The 27,870-nt window shown below is 38.1% G+C and overlaps 2 protein-coding genes across 6 annotated transcripts; one reads left to right on the plus strand and one right to left on the minus strand.

Annotated features, from left to right (window-relative positions):
• Window positions 1–9,844, plus strand: LOC138306205 (sulfotransferase 1A1-like). 3 transcript variants are annotated; one of them, XM_069246619.1, is made up of 7 exons: window positions 1–77; window positions 687–742; window positions 7,133–7,333; window positions 7,805–8,125; window positions 8,312–8,415; window positions 8,786–8,972; window positions 9,314–9,844. In XM_069246619.1, the coding sequence occupies exons 2-7, from the start codon at window positions 715–717 to the stop codon at window positions 9,427–9,429; spliced, it is 957 nt and encodes a 318-aa protein (XP_069102720.1). In that variant the 5' UTR covers window positions 1–77; window positions 687–714; the 3' UTR covers window positions 9,430–9,844. The 3 variants fall into 3 exon arrangements, with proteins under 3 accessions (XP_069102720.1, XP_069102712.1, XP_069102706.1); XM_069246611.1 differs by lacking the exon at window positions 1–77 and adding an exon at window positions 152–255; XM_069246605.1 differs by lacking the exon at window positions 1–77 and adding an exon at window positions 198–325.
• Window positions 9,841–27,771, minus strand: LOC138306182 (xaa-Arg dipeptidase-like). Of its 3 annotated transcripts, none has more exons than XM_069246596.1 (6): window positions 27,365–27,771; window positions 12,003–12,151; window positions 11,373–11,515; window positions 10,985–11,139; window positions 10,626–10,872; window positions 9,841–10,144 (listed from the first exon to the last, which is right to left on the minus strand). In XM_069246596.1, the coding sequence occupies exons 1-6, from the start codon at window positions 27,728–27,730 to the stop codon at window positions 10,008–10,010; spliced, it is 1,197 nt and encodes a 398-aa protein (XP_069102697.1). In that variant the 5' UTR covers window positions 27,731–27,771; the 3' UTR covers window positions 9,841–10,007. The 3 variants fall into 3 exon arrangements, with proteins under 3 accessions (XP_069102697.1, XP_069102689.1, XP_069102682.1); XM_069246588.1 differs by lacking the exon at window positions 12,003–12,151 and adding an exon at window positions 14,128–14,276 and having other exon boundaries at window positions 27,365–27,769; XM_069246581.1 differs by lacking the exon at window positions 12,003–12,151 and adding an exon at window positions 24,792–24,943 and having other exon boundaries at window positions 27,365–27,769.
• Between the last annotated feature and the right edge of the window lie 99 nt (window positions 27,772–27,870).

Consider the following 27,870-nt stretch of genomic DNA (forward strand, 5'->3'; position numbering starts at 1 on the left):
AATCACAGTGAGCATTATATTCGACTGTTCGCACAGTATTTCAAAACATGTCGCGACATCAAGATGGCTCAAGTCAGGTATTCTGTTGGGGTTTTTCTCTGAATGATTATCTACTTTCCCTTTTGATCAAGCTGGAGTATTATATATAAATATATTTACATTGACATCGGGTGGTATCTCGGTCTCTATCCAGAGCACGTATCAGTAAACAAGTCTAGTTTCATTTCGTTCACCCAGCAGTACTGGACATAGAAGGTATGTAGTACTATGTAATGTACATTGTTTGCAGACGTGGAATTTAAACTACAGGGATCCGGCCATTTTGGTATGTATTGTAGATCTAAGATTTCACTCGGTAAATGATGTGCTTGTATAAACCCTACATGATATAACACTCACACAATATGAACCAAAACTGGTGATTATTTACATCAAGCCTTAGGCAATGTGTACACACAGGCAAGTGCGACATAAACTACACATGTGTAGGCATACGTTATAATCTAAATATTATGTACATACACGTTAGACCAAGGAGTCCCTGACCTAGTTTTGTGAACACTGGCGTTATATTAATATTATGCCCCCATCTTATATGATAAAGTGTGACTTGTCAAAAGGTCAAAAGTCGTTGAAGGATCTTTAATCGGAAGATACAGCTAGCTACATGTTCTCTCCTTTTACAGGTATCAACGATAAAATAGACTCCGGAAGATGGCCCATACGAAGAAGTATGAACCAGGTAAACATAACAGTTTTGTACGGAACGCTTGAAGGGACACAATGAGCTTTTCTTTATATAAGGAGTCTTTTTTTAGTCAGAGACGAGGACTGAAAAGTTGTGAAATAATTATTGATTAAATGGCACGATCCAGATCGAATGAATAGAAAAGAAATTTTTGGTAGAAATCTTGCCAAGGTAGGCTTGTATAAAACTTAAAACTTTAAATTGTTTGAAACAGATGGACATTGAATGAAGACTTCCACAATTTGTTTTAAAATATCGTGAATAATTTCTTGATTTTTGTAAAGATTCAAGATAAGATGAAAGGCCTGAAATGTGGCAACAGATGTCACAGTTTTACATACATAACACACAAAACAGATTTTTTATTGTCCTCGTTAAGTTTAAATTATGAAACATATTCTTAGCAAAGAGCTTAAAATATATCTCTGCCTCTTTCAATTTTCATCATTTATTATCGACTTATGTGTTTTCTCGTTTATCATATGGGCATTGTGGTATTTCAAGGAATTACTTCTGTTTTTATTGGCTTTAATGTAGTGTTTAAACATTGTTTTCCGCTAATACATATCAGTACATGTAGTTAGGATGAGGCTGTTTATGTATCTGTACAGCGAAGTATGACATATATGTACATGTAGTTAGGATGAGGCTGTTTATGTATCTGTACAGCGAAGTATGACATATATGTACATGTAGTTAGGATGAGGCTGTTTATGTATCTGTACAGCGAAGTATGACATATATGTACATGTAGTTAGGATGAGGCTGTTTATGTATCTGTACAGCGAAGTATGACATATATGTACATGTAGTTAGGATGAGGCTGTTTATGTATCTGTACAGCGAAGTATGACATATATGTACATGTAGTTAGGATGAGGCTGTTTATGTATCTGTACAGCGAAGTATGACATATATGTACATGTAGTTAGGATGAGGCTGTTTATGTATCTGTACAGCGAAGTATGACATATATGTACATGTAGTTAGGATGAGGCTGTTTATGTATCTGTACAGCGAAGTATGACATATATGTACATGTAGTTAGGATGAGGCTGTTTATGTATCTGTACAGCGAAGTATGACATATATGTACATGTAGTTAGGATGAGGCTGTTTATGTATCTGTACAGCGAAGTATGACATATATGTACATGTAGTTAGGATGAGGCTGTTTATGTATCTGTACAGCGAAGTATGACATATATGTACATGTAGTTAGGATGAGGCTGTTTATGTATCTGTACAGCGAAGTATGACATATATGTACATGTAGTTAGGATGAGGCTGTTTATGTATCTGTACAGCGAAGTATGACATATATGTACATGTAGTTAGGATGAGGCTGTTTATGTATCTGTACAGCGAAGTATGACATATATGTACATGTAGTTAGGATGAGGCTGTTTATGTATCTGTACAGCGAAGTATGACATATATGTACATGTAGTTAGGATGAGGCTGTTTATGTATCTGTACAGCGAAGTATGACATATATGTACATGTAGTTAGGATGAGGCTGTTTATGTATCTGTACAGCGAAGTATGACATATATGTACATGTAGTTAGGATGAGGCTGTTTATATAATGTATCTGTACAGCGAAGTATGACATATATGTACATGTAGTTAGGATGAGGCTGTTTATGTATCTGTACAGCGAAGTATGACATATATGTACATGTAGTGAGGATGAGGCTGTTTAATGTATCTGTACAGCGAAGTATGACATATATGTACATGTAGTTAGGATGAGGCTGTTTATGTATCTGTACAGCGAAGTATGACATATATGTACATGTAGTGAGGATGAGGCTGTTTATGTATCTGTACAGCGAAGTATGACATATATGTACATGTAGTTAGGATGAGGCTGTTTATGTATCTGTACAGCGAAGTATGACATATATGTACATGTAGTTAGGATGAGGCTGTTTATGTATCTGTACAGCGAAGTATGACATATATGTACATGTAGTTAGGATGAGGCTGTTTATGTATCTGTACAGCGAAGTATGACATATATGTACATGTAGTTGGATGAGGCTGTTTATGTATCTGTACAGCGAAGTATGACATATATGTACATGTAGTTAGGATGAGGCTGTTTATGTATCTGTACAGCGAAGTATGACATATATGTACATGTAGTTAGGATGAGGCTGTTTATGTATCTGTACAGCGAAGTATGACATATATGTACATGTAGTTAGGATGAGGCTGTTTATGTATCTGTACAGCGAAGTATGACATATATGTACATGTAGTTAGGATGAGGCTGTTTATGTATCTGTACAGCGAAGTATGACATATATGTACATGTAGTTAGGATGAGGCTGTTTATGTATCTGTACAGCGAAGTATGACATATATGTACATGTAGTTAGGATGAGGCTGTTTATGTATCTGTACAGCGAAGTATGACATATATGTACATGTAGTTAGGATGAGGCTGTTTATGTATCTGTACAGCGAAGTATGACATATATGTTACATGTAGTTAGGATGAGGCTGTTTATGTATCTGTACAGCGAAGTATGACATATATGTACATGTAGTTAGGATGAGGCTGTTTATGTATCTGTACAGCGAAGTATGACATATATGTACATGTAGTGAGGATGAGGCTGTTTATGTATCTGTACAGCGAAGTATGACATATATGTACATGTAGTTAGGATGAGGCTGTTTATATATGTATCTGTACAGCGAAGTATGACATATATGTACATGTAGTGAGGATGAGGCTGTTTATGTATCTGTACAGCGAAGTATGACATAAATGTACATGTAGTTAGGATGAGGCTGTTTATGTATCTGTACAGCGAAGTATGACATATATGTACATGTAGTTAGGATGAGGCTGTTTATGTATCTGTACAGCGAAGTATGACATATATGTACATGTAGTTAGGATGAGGCTGTTTATGTATCTGTACAGCGAAGTATGACATATATGTACATGTAGTTAGGATGAGGCTGTTTATGTATCTGTACAGCGAAGTATGACATATATGTACATGTAGTTAGGATGAGGCTGTTTATGTATCTGTACAGCGAAGTATGACATATATGTACATGTAGTTAGGATGAGGCTGTTTATGTATCTGTACAGCGAAGTATGACATATATGTACATGTAGTTAGGATGAGGCTGTTTATGTATCTGTACAGCGAAGTATGACATATATGTACATGTAGTTAGGATGAGGCTGTTTTATATAAATGTATTTGTACAGCGAAGTATGACATATATGTACATGTAGTGAGGATGAGGCTGTTTATGTATCTGTACAGCGAAGTATGACATATATGTACATGTAGTTAGGATGAGGCTGTTTATGTATCTGTACAGCGAAGTATGACATATATGTACATGTAGTTAGGATGAGGCTGTTTATGTATCTGTACAGCGAAGTATGACATATATGTACATGTAGTGAGGATGAGGCTGTTTATGTATCTGTACAGCGAAGTATGACATATATGTACATGTAGTTAGGATGAGGCTGTTTATGTATCTGTACAGCGAAGTATGACATATATGTACATGTAGTTAGGATGAGGCTGTTTATATAAATGTATCTGTACAGCGAAGTATGACATATATGTACATGTAGTGAGGATGAGGCTGTTTATGTATCTGTACAGCGAAGTATGACATATATGTACATGTAGTTAGGATGAGGCTGTTTATGTATCTGTACAGCGAAGTATGACATATATGTACATGTAGTTAGGATGAGGCTGTTTATGTATCTGTACAGCGAAGTATGACATAAATGTACATGTAGTTAGGATGAGGCTGTTTATGTATCTGTACAGCGAAGTATGACATATATGTACATGTAGTTAGGATGAGGCTGTTTATGTATCTGTACAGCGAAGTATGACATATATGTACATGTAGTTAGGATGAGGCTGTTTATGTATCTGTACAGCGAAGTATGACATATATGTACATGTAGTTAGGATGAGGCTGTTTATGTATCTGTACAGCGAAGTATGACATATATGTACATGTAGTTAGGATGAGGCTGTTTATGTATCTGTACAGCGAAGTATGACATATATGTACATGTAGTTAGGATGAGGCTGTTTATGTATCTGTACAGCGAAGTATGACATATATGTACATGTAGTTAGGATGAGGCTGAATGTATCTGTACAGCGAAGTATGACATATATGTACATGTAGTTAGGATGAGGCTGTTTATGTATCTGTACAGCGAAGTATGACATATATGTACATGTAGTTAGGATGAGGCTGTTTATGTATCTGTACAGCGAAGTATGACATATATGTACATGTAGTTAGGATGAGGCTGTTTATGTATCTGTACAGCGAAGTATGACATATATGTACATGTAGTTAGGATGAGGCTGTTTATGTATCTGTACAGCGAAGTATGACATATATGTACATGTAGTTAGGATGAGGCTGTTTATGTATCTGTACAGCGAAGTATGACATATATGTACATGTAGTTAGGATGAGGCTGTTTATGTATCTGTACAGCGAAGTATGACATATATGTACATGTAGTTAGGATGAGGCTGTTTATGTATCTGTACAGCGAAGTATGACATATATGTACATGTAGTTAGGATGAGGCTGTTTATGTATCTGTACAGCGAAGTATGACATATATGTACATGTAGTTAGGATGAGGCTGTTTATGTATCTGTACAGCGAAGTATGACATATATGTACATGTAGTTAGGATGAGGCTGTTTATGTATCTGTACAGCGAAGTATGACATATATGTACATGTAGTTAGGATGAGGCTGTTTATGTATCTGTACAGCGAAGTATGACATATATGTACATGTAGTTAGGATGAGGCTGTTTATGTATCTGTACAGCGAAGTATGACATATATGTACATGTAGTTAGGATGAGGCTGTTTATGTATCTGTACAGCGAAGTATGACATATATGTACATGTAGTTAGGATGAGGCTGTTTATGTATCTGTACAGCGAAGTATGACATATATGTACATGTAGTTAGGATGAGGCTGTTTATGTATCTGTACAGCGAAGTATGACATATATGTACATGTAGTTAGGATGAGGCTGTTTATGTATCTGTACAGCGAAGTATGACATATATGTACATGTAGTTAGGATGAGGCTGTTTATGTATCTGTACAGCGAAGTATGACATATATGTACATGTAGTTAGGATGAGGCTGTTTATGTATCTGTACAGCGAAGTATGACATATATGTACATGTAGTTAGGATGAGGCTGTTTATATAAATGTATTTGTACAGCGAAGTATGACATATATGTACATGTAGTGAGGATGAGGCTGTTTATGTATCTGTACAGCGAAGTATGACATATATGTACATGTAGTTAGGATGAGGCTGTTTATATAAATGTATTTGTACAGCGAAGTATGACATATATGTACATGTAGTGAGGATGAGGCTGTTTATGTATCTGTACAGCGAAGTATGACATATATGTACATGTAGTTAGGATGAGGCTGTTTATGTATCTGTACAGCGAAGTATGACATATATGTACATGTAGTTAGGATGAGGCTGTTTATGTATCTGTACAGCGAAGTATGACATATATGTACATGTAGTTAGGATGAGGCTGTTTATGTATCTGTACAGCGAAGTATGACATATATGTACATGTAGTTAGGATGAGGCTGTTTATGTATCTGTACAGCGAAGTATGACATATGTACATGTAGTTAGGATGAGGCTGTTTATGTATCTGTACAGCGAAGTATGACATATATGTACATGTAGTTAGGATGAGGCTGTTTATGTATCTGTACAGCGAAGTATGACATATATGTACATGTAGTTAGGATGAGGCTGTTTATGTATCTGTACAGCGAAGTATGACATATATGTACATGTAGTTAGGATGAGGCTGTTTATGTATCTGTACAGCGAAGTATGACATATATGTACATGTAGTTAGGATGAGGCTGTTTATGTATCTGTACAGCGAAGTATGACATATATGTACATGTAGTTAGGATGAGGCTGTTTATGTATCTGTACAGCGAAGTATGACATATATGTACATGTAGTTAGGATGAGGCTGTTTATGTATCTGTACAGCGAAGTATGACATATATGTACATGTAGTTAGGATGAGGCTGTTTATGTATCTGTACAGCGAAGTATGACATATATGTACATGTAGTTAGGATGAGGCTGTTTATGTATCTGTACAGCGAAGTATGACATATATGTACATGTAGTTAGGATGAGGCTGTTTATGTATCTGTACAGCGAAGTATGACATATATGTACATGTAGTTAGGATGAGGCTGTTTATGTATCTGTACAGCGAAGTATGACGTATATGTACATGTAGTTTGGATGAGGCTGTTTATGTATCTGTACAGCGAAGTATGACGAGTCTGAGTTGACGGTGATCACTACTCATACTGGGGACCAGAGGAAGGTGTTACGTCACGATGGCATTAACTTTGACGTCAACTTGATCAGTTCTGGCTTTATTCCTGACGTCAGAGAAAACCTGAAGAAGATGAGGGTGATGGAGTGTCGTGATGACGATGTCTTCATTTGTGCAGCCATGAAAGCAGGTAAAATTGAGCACATTGGTCGTCAACAGTATTCCAAGACATGATGCTTAGATCGTATACGAAATGGTGTACAATAATGTTACAAGCGAAAATTAATTCAATATGATAATATTTTCTTCAGTGTATGCTGATTTTGAATTAAAAAAAGTAACAAAAAAACCAACTTACAATATCATAAATATTCAATAACACAATAAATAGCTAAAAATTCAATATTGCAAACATATCTTTTTCTCGCAATAAAAACAAAAAATATAAGACATCAAAGAGAACGAGTTCTTTTATGAATATTCATTTAAAATACCCCAACCTGAAGTCGCCATTTTCAATCCTTTACGAAAGTTCCATACGGGGGATATCCTCAGCGATCCTTATTGCTCGTCAATGTCATGTCATCACATACCAAACACAGGTACTGAATACGACTTAGGTGTATCACTTCCCAAACGTAATGTTTAACTGTTTCCATAGGAACTCATTGGGTGTGGGAAATGACAACCATGTTACTGAAGGGAAAGGCAGAATACGAACACGTTGCCAAGGAGACGAGGATGCTTGAATTTCATTGGCCGGAAGAATTTGACAATTTAGCATCACCGAGAGCGCTTAATTCCCACTTTTATCTGCGACATCTTCCGGAACAGTTACAAAATGGCACCAAGGGACGAATTATTTTCATCCAGAGAAACCCGAAAGATATTGCCGTCTCGAATTTCAATCACAGAAAAAGTATGAACATCGGGCAGTTCAAGTATTCATTCAGCGACTTTTTACAGATTTACCTTGAATACGGTAAGGCTAATTATAATGTAATGTAAATATATGTTTTTATACAATCTACACTTTGTTGTCTTTATCAAGTTCAAAGTTGTCTGTCTAAATTTTAAAAAATGACATTATCATGTTCCTTTTATAATTTACAGTATAAAAAGTTATGCTACTGTTGTTCTTATGAGAAAATGTTTTGTTTTACTCCAGGTTTTACGGTCGATTGGTTCCAATACACGAAAGACTGGCACGAAATAATAAAAAATAACAAAAATTTACAAATTCATATGCTGTACTACGAAGACATAATAAAGGTACCGTCATGTTATATCTGTTACTAGTTCTATTTTATCATTTCTATCTGACATAAGGTACAATTACCTGTCGTAAAAGATTATTTTCTTAAAATCCTTGAATATCTTATTTCACTGTATACACTTTTCGTTGTCATCCTTTAATTCATAATTCACCAATGAGAGCTTGTCTTTCTTTCCTTTACGTTTCATTTGTCCTTAGCCCGGAGTAGTGAATAATTAAATAGTTGTAAGACTATAATTTTTATTTGTGGGATGTATTGTACCAACAATTGAAAGTTCTAACAAATTGTTTGCACGATTTCATGAAATGCATCAAATACATATGCCATACGGTGAATTTACACGGACTTAATTCAAACGTTTGTAGGACCCAATCGGAGAGACGAGACGCTTGGCTGACTTCCTCAAGGTCAGCTATGATGAGCAGCTGATCAAAGATGTTAGCATCAATTGTAATTTCAAAAATCTGAAGAAGGCGAACAAAGAGGTTAAGGCCGCTATTACCGGAAATCCGAACCCGGAAATGGACGATTTTCAAAACATGTACAGAAAAGGTAAACTTCAATTAAGGATAGTTTCTATATGTCATTCAAAGATACCGATGCGCTGGTGAAGACACACATAATTTGAATTCGAAGAAACATAGTTTCTTCTTAATTACATTTGCTATATCAAAGACAACATATGAATTGATAAATTCTTCCAGAAAGATCTAGGTATTTGATAAAAGTCAGTATGTAGTTCTGCTTCCTTCATAACGTAGAATGTAGTAAAATTGTTCCAGCTGGTGGTAGGCTGGTACTATCGAAATCAGAAAAGTCTTTCCATCTAGTCCTCTTTCCCACAATCGAAGTATCCTTCGCATTTCCAAACATTATAAAAGTATATTTTGTAGGCGAAGTGGGAGACTGGAAGAACTGGTTCACTGTGGCGGACAATGAAAAGTTTGATGCTGTTATGGCCGAGCGCATGGAAGGGATTGGGTTTGAATATACTTACAGCTTAAGTTGAATAACACTATAAATGCTAATGTATGTCATTATTGCTTGCAATGACCGATATCGGGTGTTTTGTTATAAACATTCGTCATATTAATTATATTCCATGTAATTTTATCTGTAATGAATGATAACAAAAGGAAGTGTCATAAACATAAGTGTCATAGTTATTTCTGAAACCTGATTCAAACAGGTGATTAAGATAATTACATGTGCCGTAATTTTCTTACTCACGGAATAAGAGAAGCTTTTAATATGTTATTGACCACGAAAAATTTACCAACATTTCGAAAATCGCAATACTTACAATACATAGGTTTTACTGCACTGAGGATATGGTATTGGTACCGAAAATTTTGTTATTGTTTACAGTACCATACTTTTTTTTCTCTCTTTATCTGTTGAAAAATAAATCGAATTCATATTTATTGTTTGATATTTTGGTTTTATTGAGATGCTAGGATATGCTCGATGTTAGTAAACTGCTGTTTCACCATTATATATATATACCTGTACATCATAACACCTGTTTAATATTCTCTAATATGACTAGATACATCTGCAGAGCATCTATGACAGTTCCCTGTATTACTAAGCCTTTCTCTGTGGCTCGTTATCGAATTCTGCCTTAATTCTGTGTAAAAGTTCCTTGTTAGTGAATACATCAATAGCCGTCATCGCCATCGCCTTCCCTTGTAGGATGGTGTACGGCTGGGCGACAGGGGCACCTGTTAGTGTATAGAAAAATTAATAGCAATATATAAGTTTGTCACAACAAGAAAATGTATAAATAAGTATCATCTTACTGTATAATTTGACATATGCGTTGTGGAGACATATTCGTTGTTTTTGTTGCTATGGAACAACGAATATAAAAACAACAAAACAACTAGTCATATTTTGTTCACTGTTGCCAGCTCTCGGCTAACAAGAAATATTTCTATTCACATAATTAACCACGAAAGAAAGTACCCACGAATAATTCATCTGATGTGATCAGTCCGAAATATGAAAAAAAACAGACATATATGAAAAGATGACAGTAGAATAGAGCAAAAATCTTCTAGAAAGTAAGCGTTAGCGTCATAGATGACCCTGCTATACAAATCAATATAGCATTAGGTGAATAACAATGACTAAACTAACATGGACTGGATCACGATAGCCAAAGAGAGCAGATATCTTTATTAAACAAACAATATGCGTTACCTGTAGCTCCAGTGAACCCTCTCGTATGATTGACCTCGTCCGTTCCGATATAAAAGAAAGGATGGATACTGGGAACGACGTAGGATACATTCCCCATGTCTGTGGAGCCCATGGGAATATCGCCCGAGGGAACTCCGTGCTCGTTAAAGTCCAGTCCTAGCTCCTTTGCGTTCGTCTCGAATGATGAAGCTAGGACCTCATTGTTGATAACATTTAAGTAGGGCATGTCTGAAAAATCGCACTCAACCTGAGGAAAGAATAGCACTATGTTTAAATATTAATTAATTCATCCATCTATCTATCAATAACATTTTATATTTCAAGTTAGATAATGGGTTATATTTCATTTAAGCACATACTTTGCATCCTGTTGCTGTTGCTGCAGATTCAAAACAACCAACGATCTTTTCTCGTAACACATTAAGCTCCGCCCTGTTTGGTGCCCGGATGTAATATTCTAACGAAGCCTCTTCCGGTATGATGTTTGGTCTCGTGCCTCCTTTCGTGATGATTCCTACCAATTAAAATAAAGATTAGTTACAGTGCTCGGTATACGATTTTACTCAATAATTCCTTAGTTAAGCTTTAAATCGTGAATGTGCCATCACTTTATATTCTATTAACAAGTTGTCGGTAGATAATTATGGTCACTATATTGGAAACTACCTTAGTCTTTTTCATATTTGAACTGCATGTTGTTTAATTACAAGCAGTTTTATATTCCTATAAAAATGACGGATGAAATACCATGCACTCTCCATGTCGGTTTCATCTGTTGACGCATGCAGGACACGGTTTGGTAGCACGTGACTGCCGCGTCCAGAGCGTTAACGCCCTCCCAGGGAAAAGCTGCCGCGTGACTGGCTTTTCCCTTATACGTCACTGTTACCCTGGAATTAGAAGTATCACTTACGTTATCATAACCGTAATGGATGATTTCATCGCTTTATTTGAAAATAGCCAACAACCACTAATGGTTTAAGTTATTATGACCAAAACACCAAACAAAACGCGATAGGTGTGAATATAAAGAACCAAGATTAAAGAATTAAGAGCATTATTTTGATAAATCTAGCCATTTCAAAAGTTAAATGTCGTAAAAAAAGCTTGTGTATATTCTAAGCTATATCATTATCAATATTACTTCAATCGTGACATTATGTTACGGCAGATTTATAAGACATAACAATCTATCATTTTTTGTAAAACTAATTTATGTTATTGAAAAATTAGCATGCCAGTTCTGATTATATGACAGGATTAGTTCACTCTGATCGTATCTGGTTAGTTAAAAAGCGGGAGCGAGTTTACTAAAACACCAGTACTGAAAACAAGTTATAGTCATTCTTCCCAACATAGCCTCTTTCTGCAACTGACCAATCCATTGCCATTGTGTTCGCGAGTAGAGAATCACTAGGACCCGGATGTGACATCATAGCTACGTCTATTTTCTCGAATGCTTCTTTCTGTAGTAAAATTAGTTTACCTCCCTCGCATTCTTCATCTGGGGTTCCCATAATAGTTATCTGTCAAGAACACTTTTGATTTCAGTTATTCACCAGTGCATATTATTCTCTACCTTATTCTAAAATTAGGCAAAACAGAAACCACAATACATTGACATGTTACAAATAGGAAAATAACAAAAGTCACCGACTGAGTTACATAGAGCTTTCAAGTTTGAGCCAACTTAGATGGAATGTCTCAATATCTTTTGTTGATGCTGTGAAACAGCATTCTTAGGTACGCTCGGCGAGCCTGTGCACAATGAAACCACTCCGCGACGAAAATTAAAAGAATGTTTTGTTCATTTCACCTAATATTTGATGGTATGAAAAAATAAAACCCCAATATTCAAACCACAGACATTGAATTTGTACATACATATACACCATGGATGGAGTGTTTTAAGTGTTCAGTCGGGACTCTATGATATTTGTATTACTCCGAGAACACTGGTCTCCCGAAATTCACGAACAACGCCTTCTTCGCTGTCTTCCTCCGCGACAGACAGTCGGTGGATTTTGGATTGTGTATGTTTATTTAAATTTTACGTAATTCATGCTACTGATCGAGTATTTTACTCAAATGTTAGGAAGCTAACTGCAAAAGAAAGTTCTTATAACGCTTATAAAGTTTTTTGTGTTGGTTGCATTGACGAACTATATCTGATGATATTATTGCGCAGTAAAAGTTAATAGTTTTGATAACGATGTGTCCTCTCTTCTTCTGTCACTGGGAGTTACATGACTTTTGTTCATCGACAACTGCGTTATATTGAAAGAGAAAAGTACAAAATTTATCAACGTATGACCTTACAAGATTTCATGATAATATAGATCTATATATGTACGAGCAAATGAACTTATATTGCCGTGTAATGTACGGTAGTCGTATGAAGACTTGCTAAAGTCCGATGCATTGCATGAGGTTTTCTTCATGTTAGCGTTCTTATGAATTCGAAAGAAATTTGAGTGTTATAAGTAACCAAATAATGTAACCTTTATTTTTCAAAAGTACATGGCCATGATTTATTATTAGTCAAAAATCGGCAAAGCAAAACTCACGATAAAATGTTCTGCACGATAATATTTACGAAGACTTGCTAAAGTCCGATACATTACATGAAGTTTTCTTGGAGTAAAAGAAATCCGAGTGATATACGTAATGGAATGATGTACCTTTTATTTGGTAAAAGTATCTGGCCATAATGTATAAGTCAAAAGTCGTCAAAGCAACTCATGTTAGTTTTCTAAAAAGGAAACCAAAACATATTCGGAAATGGAAATATTTCTAATGTTATATTTTCCCAAAAATATTCTTAAATGTTAAGTGGATATTACGATACGGATATGTTAACTTATTACTTTTTTGTCTTTGAAGAGACATTGATGAAATTGATAATTTAGTAATTAATAAAGAATTACAAAAAATGATAATAAGATTCTGAACGGTTTCATTGGTGTTGAAATCGTTATTTCAGAAATAATTTAAATATAAAATTTATTTCAGTTATTTGAGGAAAATGAGTTATTCAACTTATTGTTCTTGAAAAACTTTAAATATCATAAAACAAATACGGTATACTGTTACTATATTTTGTTAAAATCCGAAATTCAACACTGCACACTTAGTAAACTAAATTCAATATTTATATGAAAAACTAATTTCTTTATTCCTTTGTTTGAGTCCTTCATTCACAGCATCTATGAGTGGCCTTGGCACTTTGATTTAGATATGTTAAAACGAAAGCTGTTATTAAACCGATGGTGAATCTTATTTAATTTCCATACACATGATGGCATAAATGAGTGAGAAAACAGACATTTCTATGTGCTTTGCCACGGTGTGTCAAGCTGTGAGCAGGGAGTGCGCTTTACTAGAATCACATGCTAAAATGGATTAAATGAAATGTAGTCTAATGCAACAAAGAACAAACAGAACATAATGCAAGTTAGGAAAATCTGGTGATTACAAGCTGAATTTTTGTAATTTTTCAAACCTCTGACGTGCAAGCATTGTTGGCTTAAGCATATCTCCTGGAGCCGGATGTGACATCATTGCTACGTCAAAATTCTCAAATCCAAGTTTATCGATGAGGACAATTTTCCCGCCACCACCTTCTTCTGCTGGCGTGCCCAGGAGCACCAACTACATAAAGTGTAATAATCTTATCAGCATTGCCCACATTTGTTCGTTCCTTATACGCATCCACATCCACATATGTAATTCTGGGACAAGCTGCAATATGTACAGTACTACTTCGACAAGGTCTATAACTCTGTCGAGCTTGCCACCTTACATGTTGATTGCACCCTACTACATGTCAAAAACAAACTTCTTCGTTATTACATGTGTGTCGATATATCATCATTTTACTAGCAGCTCTCAGTATGTGCCACGTTTTAGTTTGTGAAGTAAATTTTCGCGGCACCGGGTGACTAGACCAAAGAGAACCAAGTAGCGCCGAGAATATTACATTTGTAAGTGACACAGATTTATTGAACCGACGACATTTCCATGGGCTGCAGTGAGAACAGAATATCGATAAAGACATGAACTAGCATAATGGTTTGATTTCTTTACTTTAAAATGCACACATGCAGTATTTATAAGCTACCGAATACAACTTTGGTTTGCTACTCACTGGACAGTATGGTGTCCGAGGATCTAACGTCTTACTGGTTTTAGAGGACAGTATGGTGTCCGAGGATCTAACGTCTTACTGGTTTTAGAGGACAGTATGGTGTCCGAGGGTCTAACGTCTTACTGGTTTTAGAGGACAGTATGGTGTCCGAGGATCTAACGTCTTACTGGTTTTAGAGGACAGTATGGTGTCCGAGGATCTAACGTCTTACTGGTTTTAGAGGACAGTATGGTGTCCGAGGATCTAACGTCTTACTGGTTTTAGAGGACAGTATGGTGTCCGAGGATCTAACGTCTTACTGGTTTTAGAGGACAGTATGGTGTCCGAGGGTCTAACGTCTTACTGGTTTTAGAGGACAGTATGGTGTCCGAGGATCTAACGTCTTACTGGTTTTAGAGGACAGTATGGTGTCCGAGGATCTAACGTCTTACTGGTTTTAGAGGACAGTATGGTGTCCGAGGATCTAACGTCTTACTGGTTTTAGAGGACAGTATGGTGTCCGAGGATCTAACGTCTTACTGGTTTTAGAGGACAGAATGGTGTCCGAGGATCTAAACGTCTTACTGGTTTTAGAGTTTTAGAGGACAGTATGGTGTCCGAGGATCTAACGTCTTACTGGTTTTAGAGGACAGTATGGTGTCCGAGGATCTAACGTCTTACTGGTTTTAGAGGACAGTATGGTGTCCGAGGATCTAACGTCTTACTGGTTTTGACAGTGGTTCCGAGATCTACGTCTTACTGGTTTAGAGGACAGTATGGTGTCCGAGGATCTAACGTCTTACTGGTTTTAGAGACAGTACGAGATCTAATCTATGGTGTCCGAGATCTAACGTCTTACTGGTTTTAGAGGACAGTATGGTGTCCGAGGATCTAACGTCTTACTGGTTTTAGAGGACAGTATGGTGTCCGAGGATCTAACGTCTTACTGGTTTTAGAGGACAGTATGGTGTCCGAGGATCTAACGTCTTACTGGTTTTAGAGGACAGTATGGTGTCCGAGGATCTAACGTCTTACTGGTTTTAGAGGACAGTATGGTGTCCGAGGATCTAACGTCTTACTGGTTTTAGATGACAGTATGGTGTCCGAGGATCTAACGTCTTACTGGTTTTAGAGGACAGTATGGTGTCCGAGGGTCTAACGTCTTACTGGTTTTAGAGGACAGTATGGTGTCCGAGGATCTAACGTCTTACTGGTTTTAGAGGACAGTATGGTGTCCGAGGATCTAACGTCTTACTGGTTTTAGAGGACAGTATGGTGTCCGAGGATCTAACGTCTTACTGGTTTTAGAGGACAGTATGGTGTCCGAGGATCTAACGTCTTACTGGTTTTAGAGGACAGTATGGTGTCCGAGGATCTAACGTCTTACTGGTTTTAGAGGACAGTATGGTGTCCGAGGATCTAACGTCTTACTGGTTTTAGAGGACAGTATGGTGTCCGAGGATCTAACGTCTTACTGGTTTTAGAGGACAGTATGGTGTCCGAGGATCTAACGTCTTACTGGTTTTAGAGGACAGTATGGTGTCCGAGGATCTAACGTCTTACTGGTTTTAGAGGACAGTATGGTGTCCGAGGATCTAACGTCTTACTGGTTTTAGAGGACAGTATGGTGTCCGAGGATCTAACGTCTTACTGGTTTTAGAGGACAGTATGGTGTCCGAGGATCTAACGTCTTACTGGTTTTAGAGGACAGTATGGTGTCCGAGGATCTAACGTCTTACTGGTTTTAGAGGACAGTATGGTGTCCGAGGATCTAACGTCTTACAGTTTTAGAGGACAGTATGGTGTCCGAGGATCTAACGTCTTACTGGTTTTAGAGGACAGTATGGTTCCGAGGATCTAACGTCTTACTGGTTTTAGAGGACAGTATGGTGTCCGAGGATCTAACGTCTTACTGGTTTTAGAGGACAGTATGGTGTCCGAGGATCTAACGTCTTACTGGTTTTAGAGGACAGTATGGTGTCCGAGGATCTAACGTCTTACTGGTTTTAGAGGACAGTATGGTGTCCGAGGATCTAACGTCTTACTGGTTTTAGAGGACAGTATGGTGTCCGAGGATCTAACGTCTTACTGGTTTTAGAGGACAGTATGGTGTCCGAGGATCTAACGTCTTACTGGTTTTAGATGACAGTATGGTGTCCGAGGATCTAACGTCTTACTGGTTTTAGAGGACAGTATGGTGTCCGAGGATCTAACGTCTTACTGGTTTTAGAGAGTCTAACTTAGTTTTAGAGGACAGTATGGTGTCCGAGGATCTAACGTCTTACTGGTTTTAGAGGACAGTATGGTGTCCGAGGATCTAACGTCTTACTGGTTTAGGACAGTATGGTGTCCGAGGATCTAACGTCTTACTGGTTTTAGGACAGTATGGTGTCCGAGGATCTAACGTCTTACTGGTTTTAGAGGACAGTATGGTGTCCGAGGATCTAACGTCTTACTGGTTTTAGATGACAGTATGGTGTCCGAGGATCTAACGTCTTACTGGTTTTAGAGGACAGTATGGTGTCCGAGGATCTAACGTCTTACTGGTTTTAGTGACAGTATGGTGTCCGAGATCTAACGTCTTACTGGTTTTAGAGGACAGTATGGTGTCCGAGGATCTAACGTCTTACTGGTTTTAGATGACAGTATGGTGTCCGAGGATCTAACGTCTTACTGGTTTTAGAGGACAGTATGGTGTCCGAGGATCTAACGTCTTACTGGTTTTAGAGGACAGTATGGTGTCCGAGGATCTAACGTCTTACTGGTTTTAGAGGACAGTATGGTGTCCGAGGATCTAACGTCTTACTGGTTTTAGAGGACAGTATGGTGTCCGAGGATCTAACGTCTTACTGGTTTTAGAGGACAGTATGGTGTCCGAGGATCTAACGTCTTACTGGTTTTAGAGGACAGTATGGTGTCCGAAGGTATAACGTCTTACTGGTTTTAGAGGACAGTATGGTGTCCGAGGATCTAACGTCTTACTGGTTTTAGAGGACAGTATGGTGTCCGAGGATCTAACGTCTTACTGGTTTTAGAGTTTTAGAGGACAGTATGGTGTCCGAGGATCTAACGTCTTACTGGTTTTAGAGGACAGTATGGTGTCCGAGGATCTAACGTCTTACTGGTTTTAGAGGACAGTATGGTGTCCGAGGATCTAACGTCTTACTGGTTTTAGAGGACAGTATGGTGTCCGAGGATCTAACTTTATGTTTTAGAGCAGTATGGTGTCCGAGGATCTAACGTCTTACTGGTTTTAGAGGACAGTATGGTGTCCGAGGATCTAACGTCTTACTGGTTTTAGAGGACAGTATGGTGTCCGAGGATCTAACGTCTTACTGGTTTTAGAGGACAGAATGGTGTCCGAGGATCTAACGTCTTACTGGTTTTAGAGGACAGTATGGTGTCCGAGGATCTAACGTCTTACTGGTTTTAGAGGACAGTATGGTGTCCGAGGATCTAACGTCTTACTGGTTTTAGAGGACAGTATGGTGTCCGAGGATCTAACGTCTTACTGGTTTTAGAGGACAGTATGGTGTCCGAGGATCTAACGTCTTACTGGTTTTAGAGGACAGTATGGTGTCCGAGGATCTAACGTCTTACTGGTTTTAGAGGACAGTATGGTGTCCGAGGATCTAACGTCTTACTGGTTTTAGAGGACAGTATGGTGTCCGAGGATCTAACGTCTTACTGGTTTTAGAGGACAGTATGGTGTCCGAGGATCTAACGTCTTACTGGTTTTAGAGGACAGTATGGTGTCCGAGGATCTAACGTCTTACTGGTTTTAGAGGACAGTATGGTGTCCGAGGATCTAACGTCTTACTGGTTTTAGAGGACAGAATGGTGTCCGAGGATCTAACGTCTTACTGGTTTTAGAGGACAGTATGGTGTCCGAGGATCTAACGTCTTACTGGTTTTAGAGGACAGTATGGTGTCCGAGGATCTAACGTCTTACTGGTTTTAGAGGACAGTATGGTGTCCGAGGATCTAACGTCTTACTGGTTTTAGAGTTTTAGAGGACAGTATGGTGTCCGAGGATCTAACGTCTTACTGGTTTTAGAGGACAGTATGGTGTCCGAGGATCTAACGTCTTACTGGTTTTAGAGGACAGTATGGTGTCCGAGGATCTAACGTCTTACTGGTTTTAGAGGACAGTATGGTGTCCGAGGATCTAACGTCTTACTGGTTTTAGAGGACAGTATGGTGTCCGAGGATCTAACGTCTTACTGGTTTTAGAGGACAGTATGGTGTCCGAGGATCTAACGTCTTACTGGTTTTAGAGGACAGAATGGTGTCCGAGGATCTAACGTCTTACTGGTTTTAGAGGACAGTATGGTGTCCGAGGATCTAACGTCTTACTGGTTTTAGAGGACAGTATGGTGTCCGAGGATCTAACGTCTTACTGGTTTTAGAGGACAGTATGGTGTCCGAGGATCTAACGTCTTACTGGTTTTAGAGGACAGTATGGTGTCCGAGGATCTAACGTCTTACTGGTTTTAGAGGACAGTATGGTGTCCGAGGATCTAACGTCTTACTGGTTTTAGAGGACAGTATGGTGTCCGAGGATCTAACGTCTTACTGGTTTTAGAGGACAGTATGGTGTCCGAGGATCTAACGTCTTACTGGTTTTAGAGGACAGTATGGTGTCCGAGGATCTAACGTCTTACTGGTTTTAAAGGACAGTATGGTGTCCGAGGATCTAACGTCTTACTGGTTTTAGAGTTTTAGAGGACAGTATGGTGTCCGAGGATCTAACGTCTTACTGGTTTTAGAGGACAGTATGGTGTCCGAGGATCTAACGTCTTACTGGTTTTAGAGGACAGTATGGTGTCCGAGGATCTAACGGTCTTACTGGTTTTAGAGGACAGTATGGTGTCCGAGGATCTAACGTCTTACTGGTTTTAGAGGACAGTATGGTGTCCGAGGATCTAACGTCTTACTGGTTTTAGAGGACAGTATGGTGTCCGAGGATCTAACGTCTTACTGGTTTTAGAGGACAGTATGGTGTCCGAGGATCTAACGTCTTACTGGTTTTAGAGGACAGTATGGTGTCCGAGGATCTAACGTCTTACTGGTTTTAGAGGACAGTATGGTGTCCGAGGATCTAACGTCTTACTGGTTTTAGAGGACAGTATGGTGTCCGAGGGTATAACGTCTTACTGGTTTTAGAGGACATAATGGTGTCCGAGGATCTAACGTCTTACTGGTTTTAGAGGACAGTATGGTGTCCGAGGGTCTAACGTCTTACTGGTTTTAGAGGACATAATGGTGTCCGAGGATCTAACGTCTTACTGGTTTTAGAGGACAGTATGGTGTCCGAGGATCTAACGTCTTACTGGTTTTAGAGGACAGTATGGTGTCCGAGGATCTAACGTCTTACTGGTTTTAGAGGACAGTATGGTGTCCGAGGATCTAACGTCTTACTGGTTTTAGAGGACAGTATGGTGTCCGAGGATCTAACGTCTTACTGGTTTTAGAGGACAGAATGGTGTCCGAGGGTATAACGTCTTACTGGTTTTAGAGGACAGTATGGTGTCCGAGGATCTAACGTCTTACTGGTTTTAGAGGACAGTATGGTGTCCGAGGATCTAACGTCTTACTGGTTTTAGAGGACAGTATGGTGTCCGAGGATCTAACGTCTTACTGGTTTTAGAGGACAGTATGGTGTCCGAGGATCTAACGTCTTACTGGTTTTAGAGGACAGTATGGTGTCCGAGGATCTAACGTCTTACTGGTTTTAGAGGACAGTATGGTGTCCGAGGATCTAACGTCTTACTGGTTTTAGAGGACAGTATGGTGTCCGAGGATCTAACGTCTTACTGGTTTTAGAGGACAGAATGGTGTCCGAGGATCTAACGTCTTACTGGTTTTAGAGGACAGTATGGTGTCCGAGGATCTAACGTCTTACTGGTTTTAGAGGACAGTATGGTGTCCGAGGATCTAACGTCTTACTGGTTTTAGAGGACAGTATGGTGTCCGAGGATCTAACGTCTTACTGGTTTTAGAGGACAGTATGGTGTCCGAGGATCTAACGTCTTACTGGTTTTAGAGGACAGTATGGTGTCCGAGGATCTAACGTCTTACTGGTTTTAGAGGACAGTATGGTGTCCGAGGATCTAACGTCTTACTGGTTTTAGAGGACAGTATGGTGTCCGAGGATCTAACGTCTTACTGGTTTTAGAGGACAGTATGGTGTCCGAGGATCTAACGTCTTACTGGTTTTAGAGGACAGTATGGTGTCCGAGGATCTAACGTCTTACTGGTTTTAGAGGACAGTATGGTGTCCGAGGATCTAACGTCTTACTGGTTTTAGAGGACAGTATGGTGTCCGAGGATCTAACGTCTTACTGGTTTTAGAGGACAGTATGGTGTCCGAGGATCTAACGTCTTACTGGTTTTAGAGGACAGTATGGTGTCCGAGGATCTAACGTTTTTACTGGTTTTAGAGGACAGTATGGTGTCCGAGGATCTAACGTCTTACTGGTTTTAGAGGACAGTATGGTGTCCGAGGATCTAACGTCTTACTGGTTTTAGAGGACAGTATGGTGTCCGAGGATCTAACGTCTTACTGGTTTTAGAGGACAGTATGGTGTCCGAGGATCTATCTAACGTCTTACTGGTTTTAGAGGACAGTATGGTGTCCGAGGATCTAACGTCTTACTGGTTTTAGAGGACAGTATGGTGTCCGAGGATCTAACGTCTTACTGGTTTTAGAGGACAGTATGGTGTCCGAGGATCTAACGTCTTACTGGTTTTAGAGGACAGTATGGTGTCCGAGGATCTAACGTCTTACTGGTTTTAGAGGACAGTATGGTGTCCGAGGATCTAACGTCTTACTGGTTTTAGAGGACAGTATGGTGTCCGAGGGTCTAACGTCTTACTGGTTTTAGAGGACAGTATGGTGTCCGAGGATCTAACGTCTTACTGGTTTTAGAGGACAGTATGGTGTCCGAGATCTAACGTCTTACTGGTTTTAGAGGACAGTATGGTGGTGTCCGAGGATCTAACGTCTTACTGGTTTTAGAGGACAGTATGGTGTCCGAGGATCTAACGTCTTACTGGTTTTAGAGGACAGTATGGTGTCCGAGGATCTAACGTCTTACTGGTTTTAAGGGACAGTATGGTGTCCGAGGATCTAACGTCTTACTGGTTTTAGAGGACAGTATGGTGTCCGAGGATCTAACGTCTTACTGGTTTTAGAGGACAGTATGGTGTCCGAGGATCTAACGTCTTACTGGTTTTAGAGGACAGTATGGTGTCCGAGGATCTAACGTCTTACTGGTTTTAGAGGACAGTATGGTGTCCGAGGATCTAACGTACGACTGGTTTTAGAGGACAGTATGGTGTCCGAGGATCTAACGTCTTACTGGTTTTAGATGACAGTATGGTGTCCGAGGATCTAACGTCTTACTGGTTTTAGAGGACAGTATGGTGTCCGAGGATCTAACGTCTTACTGGTTTTAGAGGACAGTATGGTGTCCGAGGATCTAACGTCTTACTGGTTTTAGATGACAGTATGGTGTCCGAGGATCTAACGTCTTACTGGTTTTAGAGGACAGTATGGTGTCCGAGGATCTAACGTCTTACTGGTTTTAGAGGACAGTATGGTGTCCGAGGATCTAACGTCTTACTGGTTTTAGAGGACAGTATGGTGTCCGAGGATCTAACGTCTTACTGGTTTTAGAGGACAGTATGGTGTCCGAGGATCTAACGTCTTACTGGTTTTAGAGGACAGTATGGTGTCCGAGGATCTAACGTCTTACTGGTTTTAGAGGACAGTATGGTGTCCGAGGATCTAACGTCTTACTGGTTTTAGAGGACAGTATGGTGTCCGAGGATCTAACGTCTTACTGGTTTTAGAGGACAGTATGGTGTCCGAGGATCTAACGTCTTACTGGTTTTAGAGGACAGTATGGTGTCCGAGGATCTAACGTCTTACTGGTTTTAGAGGACAGTATGGTGTCCGAGGATCTAACGTCTTACTGGTTTTAAAGGACAGTATGGTGTCCGAGGATCTAACGTCTTACTGGTTTTAGAGTTTTAGAGGACAGTATGGTGTCCGAGGATCTAACGTCTTACTGGTTTTAGAGGACAGTATGGTGTCCGAGGATCTAACGTCTTACTGGTTTTAGAGGACAGTATGGTGTCCGAGGAGGATCTAACGTCTTACTGGTTTTAGAGGACAGTATGGTGTCCGAGGATCTAACGTCTTACTGGTTTTAGAGGACAGTATGGTGTCCGAGGATCTAACGTCTTACTGGTTTTAGAGGACAGTATGGTGTCCGAGGATCTAACGTCTTACTGGTTTTAGAGGACAGTATGGTGTCCGAGGATCTAACGTACGACTGGTTTTAGAGGACAGTATGGTGTCCGAGGATCTAACGTCGACTGGTTTTAGAGGACAGTATGGTGTCCGAGGATCTAACGTCTTACTGGTTTTAGAGGACAGTATGGTGTCCGAGGATCTAGCGTCTGACTGGTTTTAGATGCTTTGAGCAACCTAGCGATAATGTTACATTTATTCTATATATTACATCATAAACTAAAGTAAACGTAAGTAAGCAGTCTATCGAATGATCCCTTCGTGGTATATTATAAATAGCGTTGTAGCGATACTATCGCTTCAAAGATCGGGTAGAATCACATGACCGGCACTCTGATTCAGTTGTTACACCACAAGTACCTGTGGCCATTAATCTAGTCATCCTAAAGGTTGTGTGGGTATATGCCCTTCAAAATGTCTGTTACATGTGTTGAAATTTACTGGCAATTTATCGCTAATAAAACTCTCGAAAAACAATTAATGAGTGAGAAAATACAAATAATATACTGATGCCTGTATTAAAAAGGTTTACATATTTCTGTACTTTATGTATATATTTGTAAAATTGCACGTGTAACAGACCTTTTGGAGAGCAGTTGTATAGCAAATGTAAGTCAAATTATGCTAGCGTCAAAATATAGAGAATATCAACAGAAAAGACAAGGACTTTGACATAAACGACTCAAAAAACAAAGAGGAAAATATACCCGAAAGACTATAATTACTTCATATTTTCGTATACATCAGACGAGAAAAATACGTTTACTATTCGTAGATATTAGACAAGTTTTCCTTAAACTATTATCCAGCAATAACGCTCCATTTTGTAGTGTATTTGGTCGATGATATAGCATCAGGCGTAGATGTAGACATGATAACGTCATGATAAACTTGGAATGTTGTAACAGATAAAAAGATGATATTGGCCCGTCACTTATTTTAAAAGCTGAAAGAATTTATCAGAGAAGTCTGTCTGGAAATCAACAACTCGGTTTTTTTTTTATTATATAGGAAAGAATTGTTAGCGATGCTATATAGTAAATGGTATAATAAAAATAAAGAAAAAAAGGAAAAATTCTTGAGAAGAGACATCTTTCAAAACCAAACAGTCATGCGAAAAACCTATAGGTTAATCATTCTAGGCTAAGTAAGTGATGGTATCAACCTTAGTGTTGGCGGGAAACACGTCTACCTGAGAATCGTCAGATATTGCAAAACGTCGAAAGAAGAATTGACATCCAACCATGGTATATCGATGAGAAAGGTCGTCCTAGGATCATTTCAATGTGGTACAAGTAAAAACAATCTTTGATGGAAAAACATCCTCCAAGAAGTCATCGTCATTGGCGGAAAAGATAAAGGGACTGATGCGAAGCGGCATTCGTCTGGGTGGTATTTCAGTGATATTACATACCTTAGTCTTGATTTCTTATTGAATTATACAAACTAAGTAAAATGTGTTCATAAAAGTTACATAAGGAGAATTGCCTCTGAGCTTTGCAGGACTTTTTTAATGATGCTTATAGATGATTGCAAGTATTCAGGAGGGGCGATTATAATACTTGGATGTAACAAAGCATATCGTGCAAACAGAGATTGACATACTACCACAAACACCAACAAGACATAGGGGCAAAAGTAGACGCGTGCGAGGAACACAAAAAGTAGGCAAGGCTCAGACTGTTAACATATACTGGAAATGAGAGTCATCTTCACGTACAAATCAACTGCTATAAGGTTATATGGTCGTGCATCGTCGTATATGAACGGATGTGACATCATCGTGACGTCAAACTCGCTGAACGTCCCGCTTTTTATCAGATGTCCTTTGCCATTGCCACCTTCCTCGGCTGGTGTACCCAACACGCTCAACTATAGCAGATAAACATACAAAGGTCTAAATGGCCTACATTTCTCACCTAGTTGTTTTTATTTATCGTCGCTATGTAGCCTATTTCTGATATCAAGCTTTACCTAAATGCATACTCAAGATTAATTGAATCAAAGAAAACTTCATTTTCAAGTTTTTATAAAGAAGTTGGACCGCTGTTCTATCTACCGAACAAACCTCCGTATTTTAGAACCTTTTACTGTTCACCACTTTACAGTTTTCCATCAAAGGTATTTAAGCGATGTAGGACGACAGACATTGCTTTATGATTATATAAGCTGTTTTTTGTATCGAGTTTGTAATAGATTGCAATGGTCATATACAATTTTGTACCCCACACTAAACTGAAATTATTCATGCTCTTGTTTTGTTTTCTTTAAATTTCAGTGAATATGTATAGATATTGAAATGTAATGCGTAGGGCGAAAATTATCAAACGGCGAACAGTATGAAAGCTTAAATGGCGACACTATCTACACACGAAAATATCCACATAAACAATATATTTACTTTCTTAGTGTTTCGTCACTATATTAATCAACCAACTGACGAAAACAAACTTCTGTCTATGAATACAGTATGAATACAACGATTCTCGTGCATCGATCACACACCTTCAATCATTACGCCAGTTTCATATCAATAAAAAATAGTCCCCCACAATATTTTAATGTATAATCTTTAACGTGTTGTTTCTTGATATAGAATCAACTAAGGTTTACTGTAATAAGTCAATCGAATCTTATTTTAACTATTTTTCTTGTTTATCGTTTGTTATTTGCAAAAAAAGGTCGACCGGAAGGCGGAAGCTTGAAAACTTTGTCATCCAGCTGTTCCATTCTTGTCGTATATGGGTGTCATAATTTTAAATATCATATAATAGCTCTTCAATAATTTTTATTTTCATAAATTATTTTAATGTTAATATATGAATTGAATGTATTTTTCTAATTTTCATAGCGGCTAACTTGCTTCTCGGAAGATATGTAGATAGCTTCTGCTATTCATAGCCGCTACGAAAATTAGAAAAATACATTCAATCCCTATATGAAAGCTGACATGGCAACACTATCCACACACAGAAATATCAATACCAATAATATTTCTGTGATATACGACTACAAATGTCATTCAAAATGGTTTCCAACCTTCAAAAACGTTTTCAGGTAAACAATGGTATTATAGTTTGTAATCTATAATAACTGCTGTAACGTTGCAACCATTTGTATCGAATGCCATAGCTGTCTCTTTTGGTTCAAATTAACTATACTGATTTGTGTTTTCATTATATTATATTTTTTTATCATTATATGATTTGATCTTATCAATATACGATACATTTTATCTATATTTGATTTGATATGATCAATGTATCATTTGTTTTTACTATTGTTTTATTTTCATTTGTCATGGTATTATTTTCTTTTACCATTATATCAATCGTTTTCACCATTATTTGATTTGGTGACATATATATTTGCTTTACATCTATCATTGTTTTATTTGGTGTTATCTTATAATGATAACACCACAAAGAATGAGGAAATCTATTGATATAATGAAAAAAGAAAATAATACCATGACAAATGAAAATAAAATTGTGGTAGAAGGTAATGATATAATGGTCAAATCAAACCAAATATAGAAAAATGATACCATATATTGATAAGATCAAATCATATATGATTAAACACTATAATATAATGAAAACACAAATTGAACCATACGAGATAGCTATGGCGTTCCATACATTCAACTTATAACACATTAAATTTTCAAAAAAAATTATCCTGTCAAATCAAAATGGATGAGTGAGTTTGAACTGACTATCTTCTCATTATCTACAGTATAACCTAAAGATATTCACAACATTTGCAGCAAGAATAGAACCAAAAATTCAGGTCACAAATTCTCTCAGCAAGAATTGACAGGATAATGTACTTTGGAAAGGTCACGTGTTTTATACAATCATATATATAGTACATGTATTAATATGAGTCAAAGAAGTAATATTATATCGAAGTTTGCTTTTTAGACACGGTGACAATATGTTTGCTATACATGTGATTTGATATTTTCATACAATATGTAAATGCATGTAAAACCATGAAATGTGGGAAAACATGAGTAAATGTGAGAAAAACACAGGGAAATAGATAAGGGATATATGAAGCAGACTATAATTGTTTTCACAACATAACTACCCTATGCTATTAATAAGTACATAAAAGGGGAATACATCGTATCAATACACACCATCAAACGCTAATAACGATGCTATTAAATATGTTATCATTACATTTAACAGGTTAGTATTGTTGTAAGAAATACGTATCAATTTATTTAAAAAATGATAACTTCTACTGAGCATGTTTTTAAATATTATATTTTGTTTTGCCTACCTTGCCAATAGGTTGCCCGGATGTTTCCATGGCAGCTTTGATCCCTACCCCGGCCGCCACGCCCAATTCTGCTATCAGGTTGTGTCCGCATGCGTGGCCGATTTCCGGTAGAGCATCATACTCACACAACACCGCCACATGTGGCCCCGCGCTGTCGTCACCAAATGTGGCTCGGAAAGCCGTGTCTAGTTTGTATTTTCTCTCTACATGAAAACCCTGATTCTCCAGAAAATCAGTTAGTACTGCATGAGCATGATGTTCCTTGTAGTTTAACTCAGGATTTTTCCACAATTCCTGACTGACGTTGTTTAATTCTAAAGCTATATTGTCGATCGCCTTACAAGCTGCCTTCTTAAGGTCGGTCATTTTCCTGTATATGGTACGTGTTGACTGATAACCTCCCAACTAGTCCTGTCAGGTATATACATATATTGTAAACAATGTGCTTTCCGATGTATGGAGTACCCAGCTGGTAATAGCGCAAAGCCACATCATGTTTTTGCAAT

Source organism: Argopecten irradians, chromosome 1 (assembly GCF_041381155.1).
Source record: "Argopecten irradians isolate NY chromosome 1, Ai_NY, whole genome shotgun sequence".
NCBI classification, from domain to species: Eukaryota; Metazoa; Mollusca; class Bivalvia; order Pectinida; family Pectinidae; genus Argopecten; species Argopecten irradians.

Coding starts and splice junctions, on each gene's coding strand:
- LOC138306205 (XM_069246619.1), top strand. CDS start 715: ATGGCCCATACGAAGAAGTATGAACCAG. Junction 743..7,132: donor TACGAAGAAGTATGAACCAG/GTAAACATAACA, acceptor GTATCTGTACAG/CGAAGTATGACGAGTCTGAG. Junction 8,126..8,311: donor ACAGATTTACCTTGAATACG/GTAAGGCTAATT, acceptor GTTTTACTCCAG/GTTTTACGGTCGATTGGTTC.
- LOC138306182 (XM_069246581.1), bottom strand. CDS start 27,730: ATGACCGACCTTAAGAAGGCAGCTTGTAAGGCGATCGACAATATAGCT. Junction 24,944..27,364: donor CCGGGCAACCTATTGGCAAG/GTAGGCAAAACA, acceptor TATCTGCTATAG/TTGAGCGTGTTGGGTACACC. Junction 10,145..10,625: donor AGGGTTCACTGGAGCTACAG/GTAACGCATATT, acceptor ATACACTAACAG/GTGCCCCTGTCGCCCAGCCG.